The sequence below is a fragment of the Toxorhynchites rutilus genome, chromosome 1 (assembly GCF_029784135.1).
Source record: "Toxorhynchites rutilus septentrionalis strain SRP chromosome 1, ASM2978413v1, whole genome shotgun sequence".
Classification (NCBI taxonomy): Eukaryota; Metazoa; Arthropoda; class Insecta; order Diptera; family Culicidae; genus Toxorhynchites; species Toxorhynchites rutilus.
Window position 1 is genome coordinate 115,928,827 of NC_073744.1, and position 26,159 is coordinate 115,954,985.

The 26,159-nt window shown below is 37.9% G+C and overlaps 1 protein-coding gene across 1 annotated transcript in view; it reads right to left on the minus strand.

Annotated features, from left to right (window-relative positions):
- The window catches only part of LOC129761246 (uncharacterized), a 97,516-nt gene that overhangs the window by 12,518 nt on the left and 58,839 nt on the right, over nucleotides 1–26,159 (minus strand). The window contains exons 3-4 of the mRNA XM_055758963.1: nucleotides 23,822–23,927; nucleotides 23,540–23,671 (exon numbers count right to left, since the gene is read on the minus strand). Coding sequence (XP_055614938.1) covers nucleotides 23,540–23,671; nucleotides 23,822–23,927 — 238 coding nt within the window. The remainder of the gene's footprint in view (nucleotides 1–23,539; nucleotides 23,672–23,821; nucleotides 23,928–26,159) is intronic.

Genomic DNA, 26,159 nt, shown 5'->3' on the forward strand with positions numbered 1-26,159 from the left:
TAAGTTTTCTAAATTGGAACCATTCCATAAAACACGGCGCTTTTCAGGGCCATTAGACCTTCCAAAAAAGAGTTTACGAAATACAGTTCAATGCTTTCTAAAACAATATCCCAAATAATAATAAAACACAAATTGATTTTTTCATAATTTGTTTTCCAGGATATGATGAGTATGAGAATTTTACAGTTGTTCTGAGCTTATTGATGGTTGGGGACTTTACCGATTATTCAATTTTTACCAGTTCTTAACTTGCTTCTAGATTGAAAGTACAGTCGACATTTAGCTAATTGAACGGACCTGTAATGCGACATATTTATTTGGACTTTTTTGTAAACATAGAGTTCGGGGTCCAAATTATGACCCCACATTGAAAGTCGACACTGTACCACTGTCATCGCAAATGTTTAATTACAGGTTAAAATCGCCTCTAATGCGACACTGAGTGGTGCTTCGGCACGTCTCATTAAATATAATTTACTGTACAACATGTCACAAGCTGGATGGGAAGAAATTTTCCAACTGTGAAAGCTGTGGCGAGTGGCAAACGCAATCGTTAAACAGGAAGGTTTAGCCGAACAATATGGGGATATCGAGTGATAACAAAACAATAAACTGTTTATATTAAAGATATTTTTGTGATCCTGAAAAGGATCCGTTTTAGCCTGCATGTGAATCCAACGAGCGAACAAATCGTAATGAATGTATTTTTTTGCCATCGCTGCTTTTTAACGCTCATTCGTTCGTCTCGTTGGACTCGCCCCTTTGGCTGAGTTTGCCAATTTGTCTCTATCCTGTAAGCGTGTACCGCTAAAGTACAAAACGCGCGGATCCGCTGAAAAATATATCATTCTCTTTCAAACCGTAAATAAGGGTGGTTGTATGGCATCGTTTCACAAAATGTTGGATTCACCAGCAAGTACACCAGCCGTGTCGCTTTCGAGCTCCTTATTTTTTCCGTTTTTGAATGTGTTTTATAACTACAATTTTTAATATTTATTGACCATAAACTTTTATTTTGTTGACTGAATGTGAATATAGTGTAGTTCTTATCGTTAAACGTAATATTACTGTGGAATTTGTCGCTAAAACTTTTCCAATTGCTGTGCAGCTTCATTGATTTTCTGTTCAACTCTACGGGTCTATTGTTGATCAATAAGTACAATCACTCGTCCCTTTGTGCCACTGTTTCTGCTGCTTGCCGTGTGTGCTGTTATTTGAAGGCTAACTGAATCAACTGCGAAGATGAGCATGGAGAAAAATTGTGCAAAATGCAGTCAAGTAATTACTGGCATAGAATTTGTGGCTTGCCGTGGATACTGTGGTTGTATTTTCCATATGACATGCTCTGGTCGCTCCGGTGTTTCTCGTGCCCTTATGAGCTACTTCACATCGCATCGGAAAAACCTATTCTGGATGTGCGATGATTGTGCGGATTTATTTGAAAATTCCCATCTTCGTTCTATCACGAAGATAGCGGATGAACAGTCTCCGCTCGCATCTCTCACGGCAGCGATTAACAACTTGCAGATAGAAATAAAACAATTGTCGTCAAAGCCTACCACTTCTATTCTGTCACCGGCAGTTAAGCAATGGCCTACAATGGAACCTATTCGACCCGCCAAACGACTTCGTGAACCTGATTTTTCGCAAAACTCGTCTGAATGCCAGTCCGGCTCTAAGCCAATAGGGAATAACGTGGTATCCGTTCCTGTTATTGACAAACCAGCAAACAAATTCTGGCTCTACCTGTCCCACATAAGACCCGATGTAACCAACGAACAATTATCTGCAATGGTACGAGCGAATCTTGAGCTGAAAAAGGATCCAGATGTCATAAAACTATTGGCTAAAGGTGCTGACATCAGCAAGATGACCTTCATCTCGTTTAAAGTTGGGGTGGACCCGGCTTTAAAATCAAACGCTCTTAAGCCATCCACTTGGCCAGAAGGCATATTGTTCCGCGAATTCGAAGAGCTTTCCACCAAAAAATTTCGGCAATCTCCCGTCATAAACCTGACACCGACATCCGTCACACCGCCGGAAATTGCAGTGCAACATTGAAAAATCATTCAACGCGTATTTCTATGGATGGTGGGAACCCTCGGGTTCCCATCACAGGCGAGTATTGTTGCTCAATTCCCTTTACCCCTACACTCACTCATACTGTGTTGCAGCACGCTTCTACTACTGCCGTTTGCACCAGTTTGATATATTATCAAAACGTGAGAGGATTGAGGACAAAATTGGACGACATCTATCTGGCTTCCATCGATTGTAATTACGATGTAATCATGCTTACGGAAACAGGACTGGACGATAGCATCAACTCCTTGCAGATTTTTGGTACATCATTTAATGTTTTTCGATGTGACCGAAGCTCATTGAATAGCGACAAGCGTAGCTTTGGTGGTGTGCTAATTGCCGTGGCTGAACGACACGGATGTTCACGCATCGACACACGTAGCGGTAGGAGGCTGGAGCAGGTGTGTGTCTCAGCCAATATACGAGGGCGTCGGGTTTTATTGTGCAACGTTTACATTGCCCCTGATAAAAGCCGCATGATCGACATTATCGAAGAGCACATCGCTACCGTTCGTGAGCTCTGTAACATCGCTTCTCGAGACGACACTGTACTCATATGTGGAGACTACAATCAACCGCGCATTAGGTGGTCAGAAAATGAAGATGGCATACGTCCAGAAAACGCGTCTTTTTTAAACCCAGCTGCTTCGGCGTTAATCGACGGAATGGATTTCCTGAACCTGAACCAAGTTAATGCACAACTGAACAACTTGGATCGAATTCTCGATCTGGTTTTCACGTCTGAGGGTAGTTATACGGTAGTTTACACGGATGAAGAACCCTTGCTCCATGTGGATACACACCATCCTCCACTTAACATACACATCAAGGATCCCTATGCACGCCCTTGCCCACCTTTAGAGACGATTAACGACTACAGAGCACTCAATTACCGTAAAATCGACTTTGACGAACTTTTTCATCACTTATCTAGTCTAGACTGGAATTGTGTTTATGAAGAATTTGATGTTCACAGCATGGCGTTGAACTTCTCTAATGTCATATTGCAATGGTTAACTTTGAACGTTCCTGTGAAAAGAAAACCTCTCTCACCCCCTTGGAGCACGCCGCTCCTCCGCAAACTAAAACGCGAACGCAGTCGGTGCCAGCGCATCCTGCGTACTCAAAAATCGCCTTCCTCAAAGAATAACTTTAAATGGGCGAGTGACGTTTACAAAAAACTAAATGCCGACCTTTATAAGTCACACGTATTAAGGGTGCAGTTTGGACTTCGCCGGAATCCAAAATATTTCTGGGGCTTCGTAAACAGCAAGCGGAAAAACAAGTCAGTTCCGATTAATGTGGTTTTTGGTGGAAAAGAATCTGAAAACGAAGCAGAAGCGTGTGATTTTTTTGCGAAGCACTTCGCCTCAGTTTTTCAAACAGTGCCAACGTCCGATAGAGAGGCAGAAAATGCTGCATCAAATGTTCCACAAAATGCAGTAGCTATTGACACGTTCGAAATATCCCCCGCAATAATTATCGAGGCGTCCAAAAAGCTGAAGAGTTCCTATGCTCCTGGTCCAGATGGCATACCCGCTGTTGTTCTTCGTTACTGCGCAAGAGCAATAGCCGAAGTTCTAGCGTTCATATTCAATCGTTCATTCGAGAGAGGAGAGTTTCCTGTGTGTTGGAAAACGTCTTATATGTTTCCTGTGCACAAAAGTGGCGATCGACGTGATGTTAAAAATTATCGTGGGATAACCAGCCTCTCTGCAGCATCTAAACTTTTTGAAATAATAGTCAGCGATCAAATTCTACGAGCCACGAAGACGCATATTTCATCTGATCAACATGGATTCATCCCTGGCAGGTCCGTAACTACCAATTTGCTGGATTTAACTACCACCTGTTTGGTGGCGATGGAAAGGAAAGCCCAGGTTGATGTTATTTACACGGATCTAAAAGCAGCATTTGATCTCATAGATCACAAAATTTTACTCTGCAAACTATGTCGATTGGGAGCCTCTCACAGACTAGTATCATGGCTTTCATCATACTTAATTGGCAGAACGCTGCACGTTAAGCACGGAACATGCATGTCATCACCGTTCACTAATACGACCGGTGTCCCTCAAGGAAGCAACCTGGGACCGCTACTGTTCGTGATATTTTTCAATGATGCTGCGTCTTCACTTGGTCATAGATGTAAACTTGTATATGCCGATGACCTAAAGATCTATGTTGTGGTGAGCTGTGTCCAAGATTGTCTTCATCTACAAAATTTGCTGAATACGTTTGTTCATTGGTGTCGTAAGAATAAACTTGTCATCAGCATCGCGAAATGTCATGTTATGACCTTCCATCGTTCTTTGGACCCGATCATTTTCAATTACCAGATTGATAATACGATTCTTAACAGAATGCATCAGGTGACGGATCTTGGTGTTGTATTGGACTCGAAGTTTTCTTTCAACTCACATTATGCATCAATAATTTTGAAAGCGAATCGTCAACTCGGCTTCATCTCGAAAATTGCAAAGGATTTTACAGACCCACACTGCATGAAGGTGTTATATTGCTCCATCGTACGACCAATTCTGGAAAATGCTTCAGTTGTATGGGCACCAAACGATGTAACGTGGAATCTAAGGATCGAGCGAGTCCAAAAAAGGTTCATACGTATGGCGCTGCGAAATCTACCATGGCGCGATCCTTTGAACCTTCCAGCGTATCCAGATCGATGTCAACTGCTTGGTCTTGAAACGCTCGAACGGAGACGCAAGACACAACAGGCTCTTTATGTTTGCAAACTACTCGTCGGAGAAGTTGATTGCCCTCATCTTCTATCGCTGCTTAACTTTCGTGCATCAAGCAGGATGCTGAGACAGCGGTCCCTGATGCAACCGAGTTTCCATCGTACTCATTACGGATATAATCAACCTATAAGTGCAATGGTTCGTGTGTTTGCATCTATCGAATCCGCGTTCGATTTTAATATCTCCACAAATGAATTTCTACGTAGAATAAGAAGATTAAACTTTAGTTGAGTGACGGGTGTTTATTAAGACAATTTATGTCAGATAAACTTAATTTGTAAACAATAAACAATAAACAATAAACATCACATCGCATCAACAGATTGGTGCCGGAGTTCCAGTAATATACCTAATAGCGGTTATAGAATTTCGGCCGCCGGAGTGCTCGAGTTGGCTTGCGAAGCTGCTCACGACAATAAGAAACCCCCCCCCCCCCAAGGCAAGGCACATTCGGTTCGGTGGCAACAACTAGTTTCAGCGAGTGGCAAACGCAATCGCAAAACGGCAGCAGGTAGAAGAAGGAAAAAGTTTGTTTATACAGACTGATTTGGTGGCAAAACCAGCCACCGTACAACACGGTGCTTTTCAGGGCCATTAAACCTTTCAAAGAAGAGTTATTGAAGGTTTTTCACAACACCAATGCATTCTAAAGTGACATAATATGACATATAATATAAACTGATTTATTTTGTTTATGCTTGTTCTTGAACTTATTGGTGATTGGGGTCTTTTAAATTGATCATTCAGTTTTCACAATCCCATGCATGGTTCCCGAATTAAAAGTGGCTTCAAATTACACCACATTGTATGCAGGATGCCATTAACGAATTTTCTCGGTAGCAAGAACTGCTTTCTTTGGTTGATAACTGATGTTGAAAATTGACTGACGTTACATCTGCATTGTATTGAAAAATAACTAAGGAGCAACATGATGAGCTATGTATTTCCTGTTGTTCTGTTCTTATTTTAAAGGACTTTAATCCGAATGTCATCCGTCCGTGTATTTACTGTTGGTTTTTCAGAACGCTTATAGCTCGTTTATTTCTCGACAGATCGTAGAGTTCGTCTCCAAAACCTCAGTTCTTTTTCATTTTTATTCACTTTGTTTGCGGAGGTTACAAATCTTACAATTCATTCGTCTCCGAAACCACAGTTTAAGGTACGGTAATGTGCTCAATGGTGAAATATGTGATAGTGAATGAGCTGATGACCACCTATGCATTCCCTATCATTGAACATTTAATAAGTACAAAGCCTTCAGAAAAAAATCAAGAATCAAGTTTGTAAAAAAAAAACGCAAAAACACAACACTAAAGGTTCTTTTCAGAACCACCAACATGTTCATAAAGAGTAAACAGTAAACTAATCCATTTGTCAGGTAGATAGGTAGGTATTCACGTAGGAGAAGAAAATAAAACAATAAATTTAAAATATATATTTAGCAAAAGCTGTCCCCTTTGTATAGTCCTACGTCACTCCGGTTATGTCCCCGACTTTACCCACCCGTCTTTTTTTCTGTATCAATTTCAAAAAAAGTGCCAAAAAACAGGGTTTTGTAGTGTTTAAAAAATAATGCGTAATTTTGCAAATATTCAACGCAATTAAACGCATATTGCATCAGAAGTTCATAAGGCTATGCATACTTTCAGAATGAACGATTCGTAACTTTCGTTTTCATGCATTTGTACACCCAAACTAGCGTTGGCAGAAAACATTTAATCTTTGGTAGAAATGATGCCATTCCGTGTGCTAGAGAGTCAAATGCGCAAATAATGAGCTGTTTGAAAGGTTAAAAATGGTTTGTATGTATGCGAGCAGACATCTCTTTCTATTTTCTTTTCGCATTTCATTTGGGATTGTGCAAAAAAAGTCCATACGACGTCAATGTAGATCGAACCAAGACCGGCTGGAATGCAAAGCTATTTCACACAACCACGCTATCCACATGGCTAAAGATGCTTCAGCAGTTGTTAAGCAAATACGTGATAATATTGCACCTTTTTTTTTTAAATCATTTATTTTCAATTGGCTCAGCAACGTTAAGCATCAATGAGCTGTGTTTGTGAATAGGGAAAAGCCCTTGTGAGTAGAACTATGCAAATGTTCTTAATATTAAACCTGATTATATTTATAAAGAAGTTGGGAAGTGTTTTCTAAGAGTAAAAAAGGAGCGCATGAAGGAGAACAATATCTATCTCGGTCTGGGCCGTGTATGTGGCAAGGTATGCGGAAAGCTTATTTGTCTTTTGTTTCGCTCGCTCGTATTAATCTTATATCGCTGTAGGAGGCGATCTGGCGTAGTGGTAACATCCATACCTCTCACGCTAAAGGTCACGAGTTCAATTCTCACTCCCGACATTCTTCCAAAAATGGAAGCAAAGTGACGAACTAGCCAAATGTGTTGAAAGTCACTAAAATACAGATAAAAAAAATCTTATATTGATGTACCATGTATATTATACAAATGCTTACCAGTATTTGCGAGTCATGACATTTTCTGTTATGTTATGTCTCATTTAATGTCATTAATCGGGATGACAGAACATGAGCTAAAATTCATTTTGGGTGTAGGTACGAGGATTGCAACGAGTGACGATACTCACACGTATACATAATCATTCCCACATTTACATGCACTTCTTACCCATAAACTCATTATCTATTAAATTATTCATCATCAAACACGAAGGGATTTTTTTTATTTAAATAAAAATATCCCTGTGTTGAGAGATCCTGCAGAAACGTTATAGAGATCAGATGAAAGCTGATTGATAGGGTTAATTAGATTTGTCACTAAGTTGAATAGCAAAAAATTGTGTTAATCCTATCATTTTTTGAAAAAAAAGAAATAAATCGTTTTTTTATTTCTTCCCGATATTTTTGTCCTCTACATCTATACACACCAATAAATAAAATTGCTCGTAAACTATTTCAAAACTTGAGAGGCCGTATGCGTTAATTCTATGTACAAAAAAAAAATTCTGTTTGTAATAACATACGTTAACGGAGAAGAGCTGCACAGACGTTTGATTTTTTATGACTTACTAGCTGACCCGGCAAACTTCGTCCCGCCCAAAAATTTTTTTGGTTATCAATACTTTCAAACATTCACGTTTTCTGGCTTAGCGAACGTTCATGGGTCCAATCGCAAGACAGCCCTTAATCGGACAATTCCTTTCTCAAGTTTTGCTCAAGTTTATCAATACATTTGGCGATCCATTTTTTTAATATAGACAGAAGAAGTTATAGGAGTGTATTTCATCACCTGAATATATATTAGGCTGTCAAAAAAGTCCTGCGGTATTTCCGCGAGGTGTCGTTGTAAGCGCGTAGTTCTAGTTGTATTCATTGTATCGAGTCATACTATAGCTTGTTGGAAAGGTATTTTTGCGCGCTATAATATAGTCCTTGACAGTGTTTTGTTTGGTTAAGTCGTTCGTGAATTATAGTGTCGCAAATATGGAGCAAAATAATATAGTCCTTGACAGTGTTTTGTTTGGTTAAGTTGTTCGTGAATTATAGTGTCGCAAATATGGAGCAAAATAAAGAGAAAATCCGACATATTTTACAGTACCACTATGACAAAGGCAAAAATGCATTTCAAGCTGCCAATAAAATTTGTGCAGTTTATGTGTGTTATGGTTTATGGAACGTTTTCGTTCTGGTGTAGAGGTCGTCGAAGATGCGCCACGCTCCGGAAGCAAAAAAAAACATCTTTGACCGTATCGACGCATGTGAATCGCTGCTGAATCGCAACAAAATCGACCCGTTTCTGAAGCGGATGGTGACTGGCGATGAAAAGTGGGTCACTTACGACAACGTGAAGCGCAAACGGTCGTGGTCGAAGCCCGCTGAAGCGGCTCAGACGGTGGCCAAGCCCTCATTAACGGCCAGGAAGGTTCTGCTGTGTGTTTGGTGGGATTGTCAAGGAATAATCTATTATGAGCTGCTTCCCTATGGCCAAACGCTCAATTCGGACCTGTACTACCAACAACTGGACCGCTTGAAGGTAGCACTCATGAAGAAGGCCATCTTTGATAAACAGCGGCCGCATTGTCTTCCATCAAGACAACGCCAGGCCACACACTTCTTTGGAGACGGGCCAGAAGCTCCGGGAGTTCGGATGGGAGGTTCTTTTGCATCCGCCGTATAGTCCGGACCTTGCACCAAGTGATTACCACCTATTTTTGTTCATGGCGAACGAGCTAGGTAGTCAGAAGTTAGCCACAAAAGAGGCCTGTGAAAATTGGCTATCCGAGTTTTTTGCTAATAAGGAAGCGAGCTTCTATAACAGGGGTATTATGAAGTTGGCATCTCGTTGGGAACAAGTCATCGAACAAAACGGCGCATATTTGACTTAAAACAGATGATTGTAACTAATTTTATGAACAAATGAAAATTCAAAAAAAATACCGCAGGACTTTTTTGACAGCCTAATATTTCCAGCTTCGAACAAAGATCAATTTCGTTGGCGCAAACATCAAATAGACTAACATAGCTTGTCAATATGTAATTGTAGAACATATGAGGATTAAAGTTTTCCTATTTTCCCATTTTGCTTAACATTTTTCCGAAAATTTTCAATTCTCATATTTGGTTGAAATATGTGTAATATTTTTATGGGACCCTATTCTAGAGGAGGGGTGTTATACCATCATAGAAACATTTCTCGTACTCAAAAACTCTCACATCCCAAATTTGGCTCCATTTGCTTGATTAGTTCTCGAGTTATGCAGAAGTTTGTGTTTCATTTTTATGGCAGCCCTCTTCCCCTTAGAGAGGAGGTAGTTGGGCCGAGCCACCATAGAAACATTTATTGCTCCCTAAAACCTCCATATGCCAAATTTGGTTAAATTTGCCTGATTAGTTTTTGAGTTATGCAGAAATTTGTGTTTCATTTGTATGGCAGACCCCTTAGAGAGGAGGGAGGAGTATCTAACCACCATAGAAACATTTATTGCATCTTAAAACCTCCACATACCAAATATGGTTTCGTTTGCTTGATCAACTCTCGAGTAATGCTTAGATTAACATTTTATTCGAAATTATCCAGATCACGTGGGACCTGCGATGGACAAGTGATGTCCATATTTCACGCCCACAGAGAAAAAAAAGTCAACTTTACCAGCTCCGATACTTTTTGCGATACTTTTTTGATACCTTGACCGATAGACAGGTTTTGACATGTTGCAGAACTTTTAAAATTTCAGTTCTTTGAATTTCAAGTTTCAAATTTGGCGAGAGCGTTCCTCTTTTCTTCGCCATCTGCAAAATTCGGTTGACATTCTTTTTCGGATGCATCTTTCGCAGCACTGCTTCAGGCTTCCTTGAGAGCTTTCCGCTAAACTTCTCTAGTGTAGGTTATTTTCTTTCTGAGCTGTAGGGAATTCATTAGCATTTTATCTGATACTCAATTCGATTTACACATTTCACATAATCACATGTAACACAGCCCCAGATTTACTGATTGGTATTGATTCATGAGTACGGAAGAATGTAGCAAACCTTTACTCGCGATCCTGCTTTTTGCGATGGAATGCATTATAACTTTATAAAAACATTGGCTGGTATTTAAATAGTACTGAATACATGGTTACCTAGATTAAATTCATTTGCTCATTAATCGTTTAGGAATATAAATAAATCCGATTTTCCTATGCTCGTGAGTAGCGATGTCTGGTAATCGTTCGTTTAATCGATTAATCGAATACTGTCTACAAAAATCGATTGTTAAAGGAAGAATTGAAGGATTACTGTGCGACCAATAATTGAAGCGAACGAATAATTTACGTCGATGAACCGATCCATATTAAGAGAAAAAAAGTCGGTACGGCCACTGCAGTTTTAATTTTTTGGAGGTGTTTTGATTGTATTGAATTCATCATGCAATATCTTATTCCAACTCACAAATACCTTGGTCTACATGCCTTTTATAGGTGAAATTTTATTTTTTCGCGTTTTTCCGCGTTGATGACTCTGATTTTGTGTTGTGCTTTTTGGGAAGCGATGGATTTTTAGGGTGGGAAAGCCAATTTCAATTTCGATCGTGTGTATTCACTACGCATCGTTTTCGTCCTACTGTCGTTTCCTTTGAATTTGAAAGCAGACGCTTTCACTCGACAATTGAAACTGCCTTATTCATTTTCATTTGAATGGGATGTATGTCACTTTCAGTTTCACATGTGAAAGGACGATCACTGCTTTCAATTGAAAGTTTCATTCGATTTCATTTCTCTATACTGGATTTTCCCGGATTGTCTATCAAAAAAATGGAATTAAAAGAGGGGTATGAGGGAATATTAGTCTTACAACCAGCGCCGATGACTGATTACGCCTGCTGACATACTGTACATTCGTTCACATCGTCATTTTTAGTTTCAGTGAATAGGTTCGAGTTCCAACGAAATTTTCATTCGAAGTAATACACTTTCATTCAATATAAGAGCTTTTCATTTTCATTTGACAATTCTACAATTTGATAATATCGCTTCAGTATAAAGAATGAAAGAAATGAACGTGAGATGAAACGGGACTGTACGAAGGTGAAGTGATATTCTCTTTATTGAGCATGAAGAGAGAGTAGCACTATTTTCAGCCTGCATGAGTTTGGATGATACTGAAAGGCGATAGATTCATTATTGAGTGACGATATGTCGATTGTAGTGAAATTGTAAGGCCTTAGTCGGGACTATGCGTTTCCAGTAATCAAATAACACGATGCAAAAAATTGAATTCAAATTTTAACACTTTTGAACTGATTTCGAGCTTTCTAATCAGATAGAAAATAATTTGGTTTCGAAACTCGCCTGTCACCAACAGATGCGAAGCCGTTCATTTGTCATTACGTATATGGTTCCATCAGCGTTTCATTTCAGACAGTTCTTGTGAATAGTGATGAAGAATTGAGTTCCGTATTAAATAATAACCTACATATATTTTATTCTTCTTTTTTCGTTGATCCATTTCAATCATTTTTTTTCTTTTAGCTTTTTCAAATTAGCCTAGACAATCAAAAAAGCAGAGCAGATAGCGTTGATTTCTTCGGCACGCGCGATTTTTTCTTTTTGCACGCGCTGATCTTTGAGGTAAAATAATTTGTTCAATTGGTGATATGTTTTTCAATGCTTGTTTGATGGCACGATAAATAGATTATATACTAAAAACGGTGTTATCAGTGTGGGGCAGAAGCTTCCCAAAAATGTAGAAAAATAGTAATGGGTTGAATCGAGGACGCGACCGCAGTTTTCGACGTAGAACTGCGGAATTATATTATTCAATCCACTTGTTTGTCAACTGGCAAAGTATGGTTTCCCTGCTGAAATTTGAAAGCATACTTCCATGAAAGATACGTTGCATCTAAATAAATGCACTGTATATCTATTTTTAAAAATTTTGGATATTCTCCCATATCTTCACTAGCACAAAAATTACTCATGTGCACCTTCTTTGTCATAGCACACTTTGCTACAGAGGGCTTCCTCTTTTTGTATTGAGCTGTGTGTGTGTGAAATTTGCATTAGGCATGAATGATATCGGCTCGTTGTGCTGAGCTTGTTAGTTCGCTTGCAACTGTGGTTTCATACCATCCCATTTTTATGTTTCACTTCGAGTACTGAGAAGGCCCTTTCTGGAAAAAAACCTCTACTCCAAACTTCTTCTTCATCTTGAGAGTGACAATCCACTCCTGCTCGACGCTCTTTGGCAACGATGTTGCCTCGATGACCACCAAACGGGAAGTGGTGTGGCTTCAGGAAGGAAGATAATGAATTATAGAGACTAAACTTTAAACAGTTCAGTTCTAGTTTTGAGAAAGGCCCTTGGAAACTTTACTATTTCTTCATATTACACCTCCACCTCCATAGCCTTGAGAAAGGGACTCGATCCCTCGCCGTCCAGCTCGTCCAGCAACGATGGTGTCCAGTCGGTATCCTCACGAAGAATGGGTATAGCTTCAAATAGCGGATGAATTATTTATAACATGGGCAGAAACGAATGTATCAGTTGCTCGTTATTGATGGTACGGGTTAGTACACATAATGCTTCCAGTTTTCATTAATTTAAACTGTTTAGGGATAAGTGAATTATAATGTATAGCATATCAAACAAATCTTAGAGAATTTCCGATTCCATTGGTAAGCAGATCATCAGAATGTGTTCGCTGTGAGAATAGTTATTAACGTTAATCATATTTCATAAAAACGTGACCTGTTTTCTGATTTGGCACCCTTCCCGAAAGACGTAGTTCTACGTAAAAAATCCGATGTATTCGACTTTCCGGACCGGGGTCCTCCCTTAATTCGTATATTTAAGTTTTAAAATAATGAATAACCCACTATGAGTTAGATTTTGAGTTCATTTTTGTTCACGAACTTTCTATGGAGATATAGTAGAATCCCTATTAGCCGCGGTGCGAATTATCCACGAAGGCGAGTTTCATACTAATTCTATGGACCATCCCGAAATTTGTCAGTGACGGATCGGCTCTGGCTCTTTTGTTATGGTCATGGATTTCACATTATCTAACCAATGGTGAACACGAACTTACAGATGGATAGTTTAATGATTTATATATTGATAAAGCATAGTTTCCACGATGAAATATCTTGTTTTTTTTTGTTTGAGCCTAATTTTATGTCTTTTATTGCGCTATCCGCGCAGTGACCCCGCAGACTATTCCGCGGAAAATCAGGATTCTACTATACTGATCAAATGAACAAACTCGTGAACTTGACAGATGTCAATAAAGTGGGCTGTTGTGACCGTTCTAAACCCAGCACCAGAGAAAGCGATAACAACCGCAGGAATAGCAGCAGCAATCCACCGACAGCAGGACAGTAACGGGAATCAATCAGCAGTAGGAACAGCAACAGCAATCAACCAGTAGCAGGAACAGCAATTCTAGACCACTTGTCGGAATGATCTTCGACCAGAAACTTGTGACTTGGGCGGAGTGATGGATTTGGGAAAATGATGTCTTAACACCTTGGATACTCAACTCGAACTGAACATTTATTTCTCAGACACTCAACAATATCAACTACAACAACGATTATAGCGAACATTAAACAATAATTATAGCTAAAGTGGGTTCAGTAATTGTACCGAAACGAAGTTCGTACACTGTGTGACAGAACATGAGTATTTACTCGCAAATGTACAGAAAATCGGTTGGAATATAAGATATATATTTTTTTACCTTACATTACATCAAAATTAGTAACACTCCGAATCAGTTACCCTGTAGTGATAACATGAACATTATATAAAGCTCTAAATCACAATCCTAATGAAAATAAACATGTATTCCAAATGATTACAGACGAAATTAACACATACGTTAATATGTTATTTTCCCTATGGGAAAATACGGGTAAAATGAACAGGGTTGGTAAAATGAACCGGTGCTCAAATTCAGATAATTCAACTAAAAACCAATTGATACTTCTTGATTAACTCATTCTTAGAACATATGAAGATATTTAAGACACCCTGTTATGCATGAAACAGTCAAATGTAGAAAAAAATAAATGAAGTAATAATTTCTCTCACGGTAGCCATTCGGATGTAATTTTGCGCGCATCGCATTTAAGAATTTTCCCGTGAAATTTGAGTTATTCGACCTGATATCTTCGACAAATTATCAGTTTGAATGACTGTGTTTGAGAAAATTCTAAATACTACTCTTAGTGAATAGGTCCAGATTTTTTCATGGGTATACCTACTTTCTCAATAATGGGTCAAGCAAATTTGGACATGAAACAACGTATAAATCTAACCCATGTAATATGATATGTACAGGTGTTCATTTTATCACCTCCAGGTGATCATTTTGACCGCACACTAAAAAAATATTTTATTTTAAACTTTTTTTTTCTTTTAAAGAAATATGTACTATTTTTATTTTTTATAATAAAAACTGTTTGATATCTTAAACAACAATTAGTTAAACTATAATATTCTTCGAAGAACGGAGATTGTAGTGGTAAATGGGCATATTCATTAGGGTGTTCATTTTAATCGCATTTCCCCTATATGACGCAATAGAAAGTAAAGTTTCCGTTTAGCACCTGAGGTGTGAATGATTTCGCAGTTATATGCATCGTTAGCAATAACAAATAGAATAGTTGAAAGTGAAATGACAGAAATCAGTTGTGTGGTTCGGCCGGAGATAAATATATGCATGTGTTATGCATGCAATACATTTAAATCGAGCATCGTTTCTGAACATTTGGTACTAGTACTAGATAGCTCCCTAGCAACCCAACATACAATATATTGCCGGATAGTAACCCGCAGGGATGCCTTGTAAAATTTCACCCTGAAAGCAAATGGTTCAATTAAGTGGAATAAACTTGATGTTAAATTTTTAATTTAATGTGATATTATGTATTCAACGCTTGAGTCAATTCTCTGTAACTTGTAGACACAATTCTTTGTAACTTGTAGAAAAGACGACTGCTTGAGAAAGGTGACGAATTGAGACATTTCAATTACTTTCCTTGACAACTGCGATATTTTTCGTTGAATGTTTCGTGAATTTTCATAAAAAATGCAACAATTTGAGAAAATTAAAAAATTATAGGAGGTTGTGTCCAAGATACGACCGCATTGTTGACGTAGAACTACGATGTAGTTTGATTCAGGTCTATTGTTTATAACTGCGAATATTATTTTATAATGCTACGAAATTTTAGAAATAACCATTCTACCAGTTTGATCGCCCTGAAATATTTTTTTTATTGCAGAATCATTTGATGATTCATTCTTGTCTTCGCAGAACAATACATGCTCAGTTATCATCCTTAGTGGACAAAGTTTTGCTACTGTCAAGCGAATCCAAATCACATACAAAATTCCAGAACGACATTTTCTTTCTTGGTGACTAAATAAATGAAATAAACTCTTTCTGTTAATCTCAACAACCTCGAAAAGAGTAGCACTGCGCCATTATGATCAAGATTAGCGCAAATGCAATCCGAATTCAAGGGAGTTTCGCAACTGGCGCGCGAACCCAAATAAATTAATAATTTATTATAACTTATTGAATAACTTAGTATTCCCCAAATAATTTTTGGTGCACAACCTTAACACCTGCTCCACAACAGCGTCAGTTCAATGCATTGATGCAATGTCAAAGGCACCAACGAAGCCTTTATGATGACGGAAAACGAACAATGTCAACTGCTAGGAAAAAGGTTGAATATTTGCCTCAGCAGAGATTCATCACTAATACCCTAGCGCAAATATTTCCCTCCCGCTATCTCCCCTCCTTGTTGTCACGTTCAGATCAACATGTTCACCAACAACAGCGCAATACGTTAAAACGCACGCAAGTACGCACACAAATATCCATATATCGATGGCTTCAAGCAATTAAATATACACACACATATCTCCGTTTTACGTTCTTCTCAACAGAAGGCCTTTTTGTTAATACTGCCATTCTAGATCAGCTTAGCTGTCATTCTAGCGTCATGCGAAACCAAGTCACAGACAAAATTCCAGAACATTTATTTTCTTGCTGAGCTGACGCTAGCCTAGATTGATGATTCCCCTCACAATTTTGTAGCTCAGAACCTTAATGCAATGGCGTCAGCTTGATGCAATGTTGGCAATGCTAGAGACATCAGCGAGTCACTAATTTGGTCGCGTCCACAGCTCAACCCGAAACTAAGACATGTGAGATTTCAAACTTCATTCGTCTCTAACCTTCAAAAAGGCCCTTGGAAAACTTTACATTTTCCTCGTATAACTCCTCCACCCCATTTCCTTGAGAAAGGCATTCGACCCCTCACCGTCCAGCTCGCCCAGCAACGATGTTTTTTTAATCCCATTTATTTATTTAAGGCTCATTAGCATTTTAGCTGTAACAGAGCCGAATTTTAATCGTGTACATGTCACATGGTTATCATATATCTATAATTAGCACATTACACAGTTGCCATTCGCCAGTATTCCTTCTATACCATTACATATGGTACATTCACACAGTAGCCAATTAGGCGTAAGAGTATTCTTTTTCTGTTCCAGTGGGACCATCAGACACAAGTTGATTGATCATTGTTGAGTTATTTATAAAACAGCAGCCCGATGTGTCTTGCAGAGCAGAGCAGTTGTATGGATAAATCGATCTTATTCCGACCGTGGATCGTGGATCTCTATCGCTGATGATTGTTGCGTGGACGTAGCTATTCTGTAACAACACAAAGATGGTCAATGAGGGTTCTGAGTTTTGAACTCACGATCGATCGCTTACTAAGCAACGATGTTGAAACGAACTAAAGTTTGCCTCAGCGCGATCCACTGTTTATACTCTAGGCAAATATTCCCCATTCGTTCTTTTTCTTTTCCTTTGTTCACGGAGACTTTAAATCTTACGACTTCCCCCACGTTGCTTAAACACGAATTTCTACATTACTCGGAAATTAATCAAGCAAATGAAACCAAATTAGGCATATTGAGATTTTTGAGGTGTAACAAATGTTTCTATGGTGATTAGGCTCTCCACCCCCTCTTTAAGGGAGGGCTGCCATACAAATGAAACACAAATTTCTGCATTACTCGAGAATTATTCAAACAAATGAAACCAAATTGGGCATATTGAGGTTTTAGGGTGCAATGAATGTTTCTATGGTGGTTAGACTCTCCATCCCCGCTCTTTAAGGGGGGGGGGGGGCTGCAATACAAAAGAAACACAAATTTCTGAATTACTCGATAACTAATCAAACAAACGAAACCAAATTTAGCATGTGGAGGTTTTAGGATGCAATAGATATTTCTATGGTGGGTAGATACTCCTTCCGCTCTCCAAGGGTGGGCTGTCATTCAATTGAAACACGAATTTCTGCATAACTCGAAAACTAATCAAGCACAATTTGGGATGGGAGCGTTCTTGGGTATGAGAAAGGTTTCTATAATGGTTAACACCCCTCCCTCTTCTGGAATGGACAGGGGGTCCAAAATTGTCGATGAAATAAAAAACTTTCTTATCTTTATAGATAGAGGTAAACATAGTTCAACAATGTTGTAGTCTCAGTTATTTGAGACATCTTTGAAGAATGCCAAACCCAAATTTGCCCCAAACAGAAAGGCAAGTAATTGAAGAGAGCGTATTTTTTGGAAAAAAATATCAATAACTTTGAGCAAAGTTGAGATATTGACAAGTTCTGCATCGAAAAATGTTTGTGTTAGTATGTTCTAAAAATGTTTTGAAGGAAGATTGTATGTAGAATTTTAAATATAAAAGTTAGACCAAAAAAAAGTTTTTTTCATGGTGACCGTAATGAAACTTAGAAAAAAGGTGCTATATCGATTATTTCAAGAGATCGAAAAAAACTTTGTTCTTCAAAGATGTCTCAAATAACTGGGGCTACAACATTGTTGAACTATGTTCACCTCTATCTATAAAGATAAGAAAGTTAGATTTTTTATTTCATCGACAATTTTAGTCACCCTATTTTTGATAACATAAAAAGGAGCGCTCTATTATATGTAACCACTTTGTCGAAGACAGTTTTTGTCTAGAGAATAACTGTCTAGCTCTGAATGCTAATTTCCACTCAAATGCATCTCCTGGACCATTGTGCACTGGGACTTCACACCAATTTCAATGTGGTCATTTTAGCTGTCAAATACATTTTCTAAACGGCACAGAGATCGGAAAATTAAATGTCTCTTTTTCTAATTTACCTTTTCTATATAAATGTCGTGTTTCCTTTATACAGGGAATAAAAATTTCGTAAGTCTGTTCAAACATCAAAGAGATTTTATTTTGTTTCCTATCATGAAGACCCTAAAGCGCAGAATGCATTTTCCAAGGCATTCATCTTGTACCGTCATGATATAATTAAATTAAATTAATTAATTTGAAATTATTAATTATTACTGGTATTTGTCCAGAACTCAGCTGGCAACAATTACGTAAAATCCAACCGCGCCTGACGTTTAGTCAAAACCGATTCTTGGTTGTAGCGCCAGTTCTAGAAAACAACGTTTAGGCTGAAACTGTTCAATTTCACTATCGACCTAGTGAATGTATGGTGTAAGTATAGTTTGTGACTACTTGTTTTGTAATGACCAAACTTACACAACTGCTGTTTGAAAGCGATCCAAATGTTGACATTATGTTTATGAAACTTGTCAGTTAATTTTTGGTTAGTTTGATATAGTGAAATACAAATTTTCAAAAAGTTTTCCCACGATCAACTCGAAGAGAAATGCCAAATGGGTGCCAATGAATGTATGGGAAAAAAACGACCCTAAAATTTCAAAAAGTTACCCTATACAAAATGTTTACCAATTCGAAAAAACACCCTTTGCCAAATATCAGCTCAATCGCACGTAAGGGAGAGTGGCGCAAAGTTTGAGTTTATTGAAAATCGTAAAATCACCCAAGGGGAGAGTAAAGGAAATCGGGGTTTTCGAAAAAAAAAAGTTGATGCCAAATGTCTTAAAATTGCATGAAACTGCATTTTTTTGACAATTTTTTTTCAAGATAACAGTAAGTCTCGACGAGTAATGCAATTTTAAGACATTTGGCACCAAATTTTTTTTTTAAAAACCCAGATTTCCGGTGATCTTTCGTTTTTCAAAAAAACTCAAATTTTTACGTCTGTGACACTAATAAATGAATTTCGAATGAGCTAATATTTTGCAAAGGGTATATTATTACCCTTAGGGTATATTATTGTGCAAATCAACATTATTAGAGTGTAAATTAACACAATCAACAAAAATCGAGATAACTATTTTTATTGGTACCCAAAACCATACGTTTCGTTTCGTATTCAGAAATAAAAAAACGTCGGTGGTGAACATTTTTTATGAGGTAACTTTTTTGAAATTAGAGGTGACCATTTTCATTGGCACCCTAGTACACATGTTACGATTTTTCACGCGAGTACAGAAGTGTTAAAAAAGAGCGCCAGTGTGCTCCACTCAACCGGTCACTGACAAAATTCCACGAATCAATGGTAATTTTGTTAGGTTTTTACACAGTTTTCAAAAGTATGTCAATGTAATAACTTTTTTTTAAATATATTCTCAGTGTCTTTACAATATTACTTGTTCACTTAATCAAATGTTACTTATGGTTACTCAAATGTATTGAAGACATATATAATCAAATCAAATCAAATAATCAAATGTTACTTATGGTTACTCAAATGTATTGAAGACATATCTGCACATCAGGCATCAGGCTCTGCCTTCACCTTATTTTGGAACATTCTGTTATTCTCGGAATTGTATCAATCACAACACGCATTTTGATTGGATAAAATTTATATTGATAAGAAACATTGTACTAATAGTTTGTATCAGAATAGGACTCGATACAGTGCGCTATCTGTATCGATTCCGAGTCGATCCGTGTTCGTTTGAGCGAGATTCCGATTCAACAGCCAAACAAAAAACAGTTTTATCGCTTTATTACGTATGTCTAAAACTAGCTTTTGACCGAGTCAAACAAGGCATAAGGAAACTGACACGCGATTTTTTTTCTTCATCCCAATAAAAAGTGGTAATAAATCCATCTTGCGGTGGTGATTCGTCTACGACTTAGTGAAGCTGCGGGAGCTATTTACATAAAGTTTTATCGTGGCTTTGTCTCGGGCACTATGTTTTCCATGAAATAAACTTGACAAGCGGACATGATTCATGGCGTGCAGGATTTTAGGCGGAGAAAGTGATGGACCCTGCGTAATATTTCGGGCTGCGTGAGTAGTTTATCTTACTCTTCTGATGATTGAATTGCAAATGAGCTGCGTTCGTCATGGTTCGACTGTTTGTGTATTTGGGAGAGAGTATAATGCTTTTTTCCGGTAATTTTCATAATGGTCATCATCGGCCGGTCATAGCACGCGTAAAATCTTTAATGAAAAGTGTCATTCTTCAGGGGCATGATCAACTTAGAAATTACAATGGGACGGTGCCACAATTCCGCGATCTTAAATAAGTGTCACTGGGTTCCTTGTGTAAGATCTGTATCATGAACAGAGTTTCAAGAATTACTAGAAGCACAAATGAGTTTATCTCGATCATGAATAATAACAAAAAAAGAGGAAAATGTGTTGGGTTCGAAAGTTTAGACATCTGATTGCGATACTCAGTTTGTATTACTCTTTTTGTTTCATTGATCCTTGATTTTAACTGTATTTCAAATATCAAATAATGTGACAATCAAGTAGCATCTTTTTTTTATCTGTATTATAGTGACTTCCAACTCATTTGGCTGGTTCGTCACTTTTACTTCAATTTTTTTTTTGGAAGAATGTCGGGAGTGAGAATTGAACTCGTGACCTTTAGCGTGAGAGGCATGGATGTTACCACTACGCCAGATCGCCTCCACGCCAAGCAGAATCTGCGGTAGGTTATGATCCTTTGGTTCTGGCAGTAAAGTGTAGTTGAAAGTCAACACAGATAAGCCATAATTATTGAACGAAATTTTCCACATGATCATACCCGCAATGGAAAAAATCAACGTTAAAATCAACCATGTTAAGTAGCTACGACCTGTAAAGATTGAATACGAACAATTATGGACGAACAAAAATACGTTTATTAATTTTGAGTATAATTTTGGAAAAGTCCACTGAATTACGTTAAAGATGTATAGAATCATAGTAGACATTTATTGCCGAAAAAATGCGTTTGAATCGTTTGGGATGATGAAAAGTGGCGAATACTGTTTACCGAAACAAGGTCGAGATTTCCAAAAAAGTTCCACGTTTAGCAAGCAATCTGTAGATGAATTTATATGTGTATTAAATTTGCCAAAAGGTATGCTAAAGGAACTAATACCAATTGTGGAATACTGCTCGATTGTGAAGAGTTAACTGAAGATACAGGGAACCTCGATACAACGTACACATTTTCAAAGTGCAAAGGAATAATTTTTTGAATATTTTTTTCTGAAAGAAGTATAAATTATCTGTATTTTGATACTAAAACATGTTTTGTACCTTTGATCAATCCCGAAATACAATTGGTTTTGTGATACCGGATTCTAAATGAATCAAGTTTTAATCAACAGTACGAAGGAAAACATCATGAGAAAGGCCGTCTTCGTCTTCTAGTTGAATTTATTCATTAACCTTACCTAAACAGCAACACAATAAAATAATATAAGCTACGTTTCTGAGTTCTTTATTATGCTTCGATATTACGTACAGTTCGATACAACGTACCAGTGCCACGAATTATCAAAATTTATTCACGAATGGAGGAATTGACTTTTTCCAGTGTTGGTTGAATTCTCTTCTGTTGAAACTCAGCATCATATCTGTCATAATGAGTATAACACAAGAGTCGAGACGCGTGAAATTTGTCTAGTATATTGAACGAAAACAGCACGAATGAATTTCGTAAAGCCTGCATTCAGGCACTTTCCTTACGGTCAATAATTTCAGATGATTCTCACGAGAGCCAAATTGATCTTCATCACTTGGCGTGAATTTTTATTGAGAACGTGTTTTATTTTCACATTTAGAAAAAGAGAAAGGACCAGAGATCCGGAAAAGGCACAATTGTGGGTTTCGTTAAGCGTTGACCGGTGTGTGGCCAAAATAGCATCTGAATACGAAATTCGTATTCCGATTTCGATTATTTTGACCCATCGCCCATATGATTGAGGGTGTATGTCATTTCCGGACAATCGGGAGTAGATTCATAAAACATAGTCAAAGAGTTATAATATACATTTCAATGTCAAAGTCACCAAAAATATGAATTTTATGTGACGGATGGCCTTCCCTTACCATTAATCGATTTCACTCTCAATTGGTTGATGTTGAATTTTATACTTTGATTCTCACTAACACGCAGTGATCTTCAATATCAACGTTTAGGAATATCATGACGAAAATGAAGATACAAATGAAAAAATGAACTTCATGGCATGTTGATATTGATGGCCACTGGTGTTCATTGATAGTGTTGTTTCATATTTATCGACTATCGCTTGAGCGGAAGGTTATCAATACAAGGTAGGCTGAAATTCGCCGTATTTGAATGTCGTGAACGTGAATATTTTCGGCACTGCAACGTACAATTTTGAAAGTGAAATGTACGTTATACGAAGTTTCCCTGTAGTTGGAACTGCACGCGAAAAATAGAAGTTTAAGAAGTTTCTCGTGTGAGCTATAGTTTATGATGAGAGAGGCTGAAGCAATGGTCTATATTCCCAAAACATTGAAAAATAAAAAAATAAATTTAATTCTCATAAAATTTTCGAGTCCAAATTTTCTCGTGTTAATTCTTTTTAATTCGATAAAAAAATATTTGCAAGATAAAATTAAATATTTCTTTAGAATTCATCAAATAAGATTGAAGTTCAATATTTTCACATACAAATGCACCTTGACTTTGTTTGGCACTAAGCACAAAAATTATGCTACATGGAAAATTCGCTACGCTTCAACAATTGTACATGTAATTGCGAGCCAGGTCGTCATTGTGAACAAAATGTGAATGACCATCATGATGCAATATCGAATGCATTAGACAAAAGACAAACACCAGTGCTCTCACATAAGGCACTGACCTTCACCACTGATCGAGGAAAACGACTTCTAGAGGTACGTCTCGTAGTTAGCACTCGGTGTTATTGGTGCATGAAATTGCTTGTTGTTAATATGTTGGGGGTTGGGGCTGAAGAACAGGTTTCGAAACACGACATTTTCACTGCGCGCGCACCTTACCTTTGCTTGGCTGAATAGACGTAGAATTTCGTGTTGATTTCCTCCGGCGACGATGGAAGCATCTCCAGATATGCGGTTTCCTCAAAACATCCCAACTCTCCATAGCAGACCACTTTGTCTGCCCGTTTTTTCCTGTTGGGTGGAGGAAATGTACCAATTATGTTCACAATTCACCAGTGCAAATCTTTTCGTCTGTTTGTAAGCATTTCTTTCGATTATTTTATGAACGCCTTCGTTATCTGAAGCGGTTGTATAATTTCAGCAAAGGTAATCAACTTTTACCTGTTCCTAGCTAGTGTGCTTTTCCACTCGGCAATCGATTTCTGTGCCGCTTCGTAGTGCCGTCGTTCCTCCAGCAGATCGTTGATGAACTCGTTGTTCTGTAAAGCTTTGAGAAAGAAAAAAAAAGCTTAGTACAGAAAATATTCTCTGCTCCCAGCTCGATGCACTGAATGATTAATGTAGGTGAATGATCGTGTGGTATGAAATTCAAAGGCAAACAACTCTTTGCTGATATTGCATTGAATCGAGTAGATCGTTCTGTCTCAAATATTGCACATGATGCTAGGGCCGCGAGAATATCTAGACCAACAGTCTCGTTATTGTTAATTGACAGGATATATCTATGCATTAGGAAATGTTTCTCATTTCGGACGATTCGCAATCGATGTGTTACTATGTGCATCATTATGGATTCGATTCTTTTTCTATTGGAAGCATAGCTTCAGAAATGGTTTTACACTCCAGATAACGACAGATATGTTGTTATGTTTTATTTTTTATTTGTTTTTTTTTTGTGGAGAACATATGAGGTTTTGACGTACCTTGGCGAATGTGTTTGCAGCTAAGTTACGACCAAAAGAGAGAGAGTCGATGTAGAGAAATCGATCAAATCATTTACACCCCTTTCATTCTAAGCGCCTCAGTTATGAATTCGAAACATTATTCGATCAAGACTCATGATTTATCGTCAGTTTCACCTTGTTAACTACATGGCTCTTCCTCAAGACTAGTGTTTTAGTGTACGTCTTTACATGTTCTATGTAACTGATATTGATGTTTTTCTCTATCTGGGTTATTGATAAAAATGAAAGTTTGATGCTCAATATTTGGGATGCGTGGAAGGTGTTTCAAGATGAAAGACAATGTTCGGCATCATCAAAATGTGTGGACCCCAAACAAATGGGAAAACTATATTAAATTTGAATATAGTGGGTGGTTTGGGAAAAATAACCAAGAGATGGGCTGAATGACAGGTTGGTAGGAAAATTGAATGGTTGGGACGGACGATTTTTGGAACAAGCAAGGAGCTTCGAAAAGGAAATCGAAAAAGTTCTCTTGGGGTTCGTTCGCGAAAGCATGCGGACTGATCCAATTGATCTTAGTTTTACCTGAAGTGTTTTCATATTACCTCGTTGTGTTCACCCATTTATTGAGCTTTCAGCCCTGATCGCTGACCAAAGAGGTGCTAAACTAAATATCAAGGACCATCGATAACATTGTGCATTATGCATGACGCAGGCCAGTTGAGTTGACTGATATTTTTTGGCGAATTTGGCATCAATCAGTCAATCAATAAAAAAGAGTTTTAAAATGCTTGTATGTATGGAGCGGACCTCTTTCTCAGGACCTCAGCAGACTGGACCTCAGTTTAGAATTGTACCCAAAAAAAAAAACAGTCCAAACGATGCCAAGCAGGAATCGAACTAAGGCCAGCGGCAATGTAAGAATGTTCTACACGACTACATTATCCACATAACCACAGATGCTGTTGCGCAATTTAATGATTGAATGAAACAATTTCCGAATTCAATTGAACTCAACATATTAACATATTTACTTACAAAAATTAAAGAGTTAGGACAAATCCCATCTTAGATTAACTCATCCTTTGTGATGAATTTCGTTCTTCGTAAATGTAATGAATAAAGGTGAGACCAGAATGTCGCGTCATTTTGAATATGTGTGTTCCCATATAATCGTCCACAATGATGCGTCGTGCCATTAGCATCGTTGTACTTAACGCTGACGTTTGTTCTAAACTACTTGCCTTGAATATGTCAATGTGTTGTTTTTAAAAACATTCAAATGTCCACGACATCGTGGACACAACAAGAACGAGATTTTTCTACGTTCTCAGATTTGTTGAAAATAAAGTTTGAAACAAATTTCATCGAATTAGTGGAAACAAACGAGTACCCCTGGTCGAAGAAACATCGACTGTATGAAAACAGCCACACAAAGGAAAAAAATGGACTGATATATTGAATGCACTGAACCAAGGAAGTAAGTTGCAGCTAAACATTTTTCTAAATATTAGGCTGTCAAAAAAGTCCTGCGGTATTTTTTTTGAATTTTCATTTGTTCATAAAATTAGTTACAATCATCTGTTTTAAGTCAAATATGCGCCGTTTTGTTCGATGACTTGTTCCCAACGAGATGCCAACTTCATAATACCCCTGTTATAGAAGCTCGCTTCCTTATTGGCAAAAAACTCGGATAGCCAATTTTCACAGGCCTCTTTTGTGGCTAACTTCTGACTACTTAGCTCGTTCGCCATGGACAAAAACAGGTGGTAGTCACTTCGTGCAAGGTCCGGACTATACGGCGGATGCAAAAG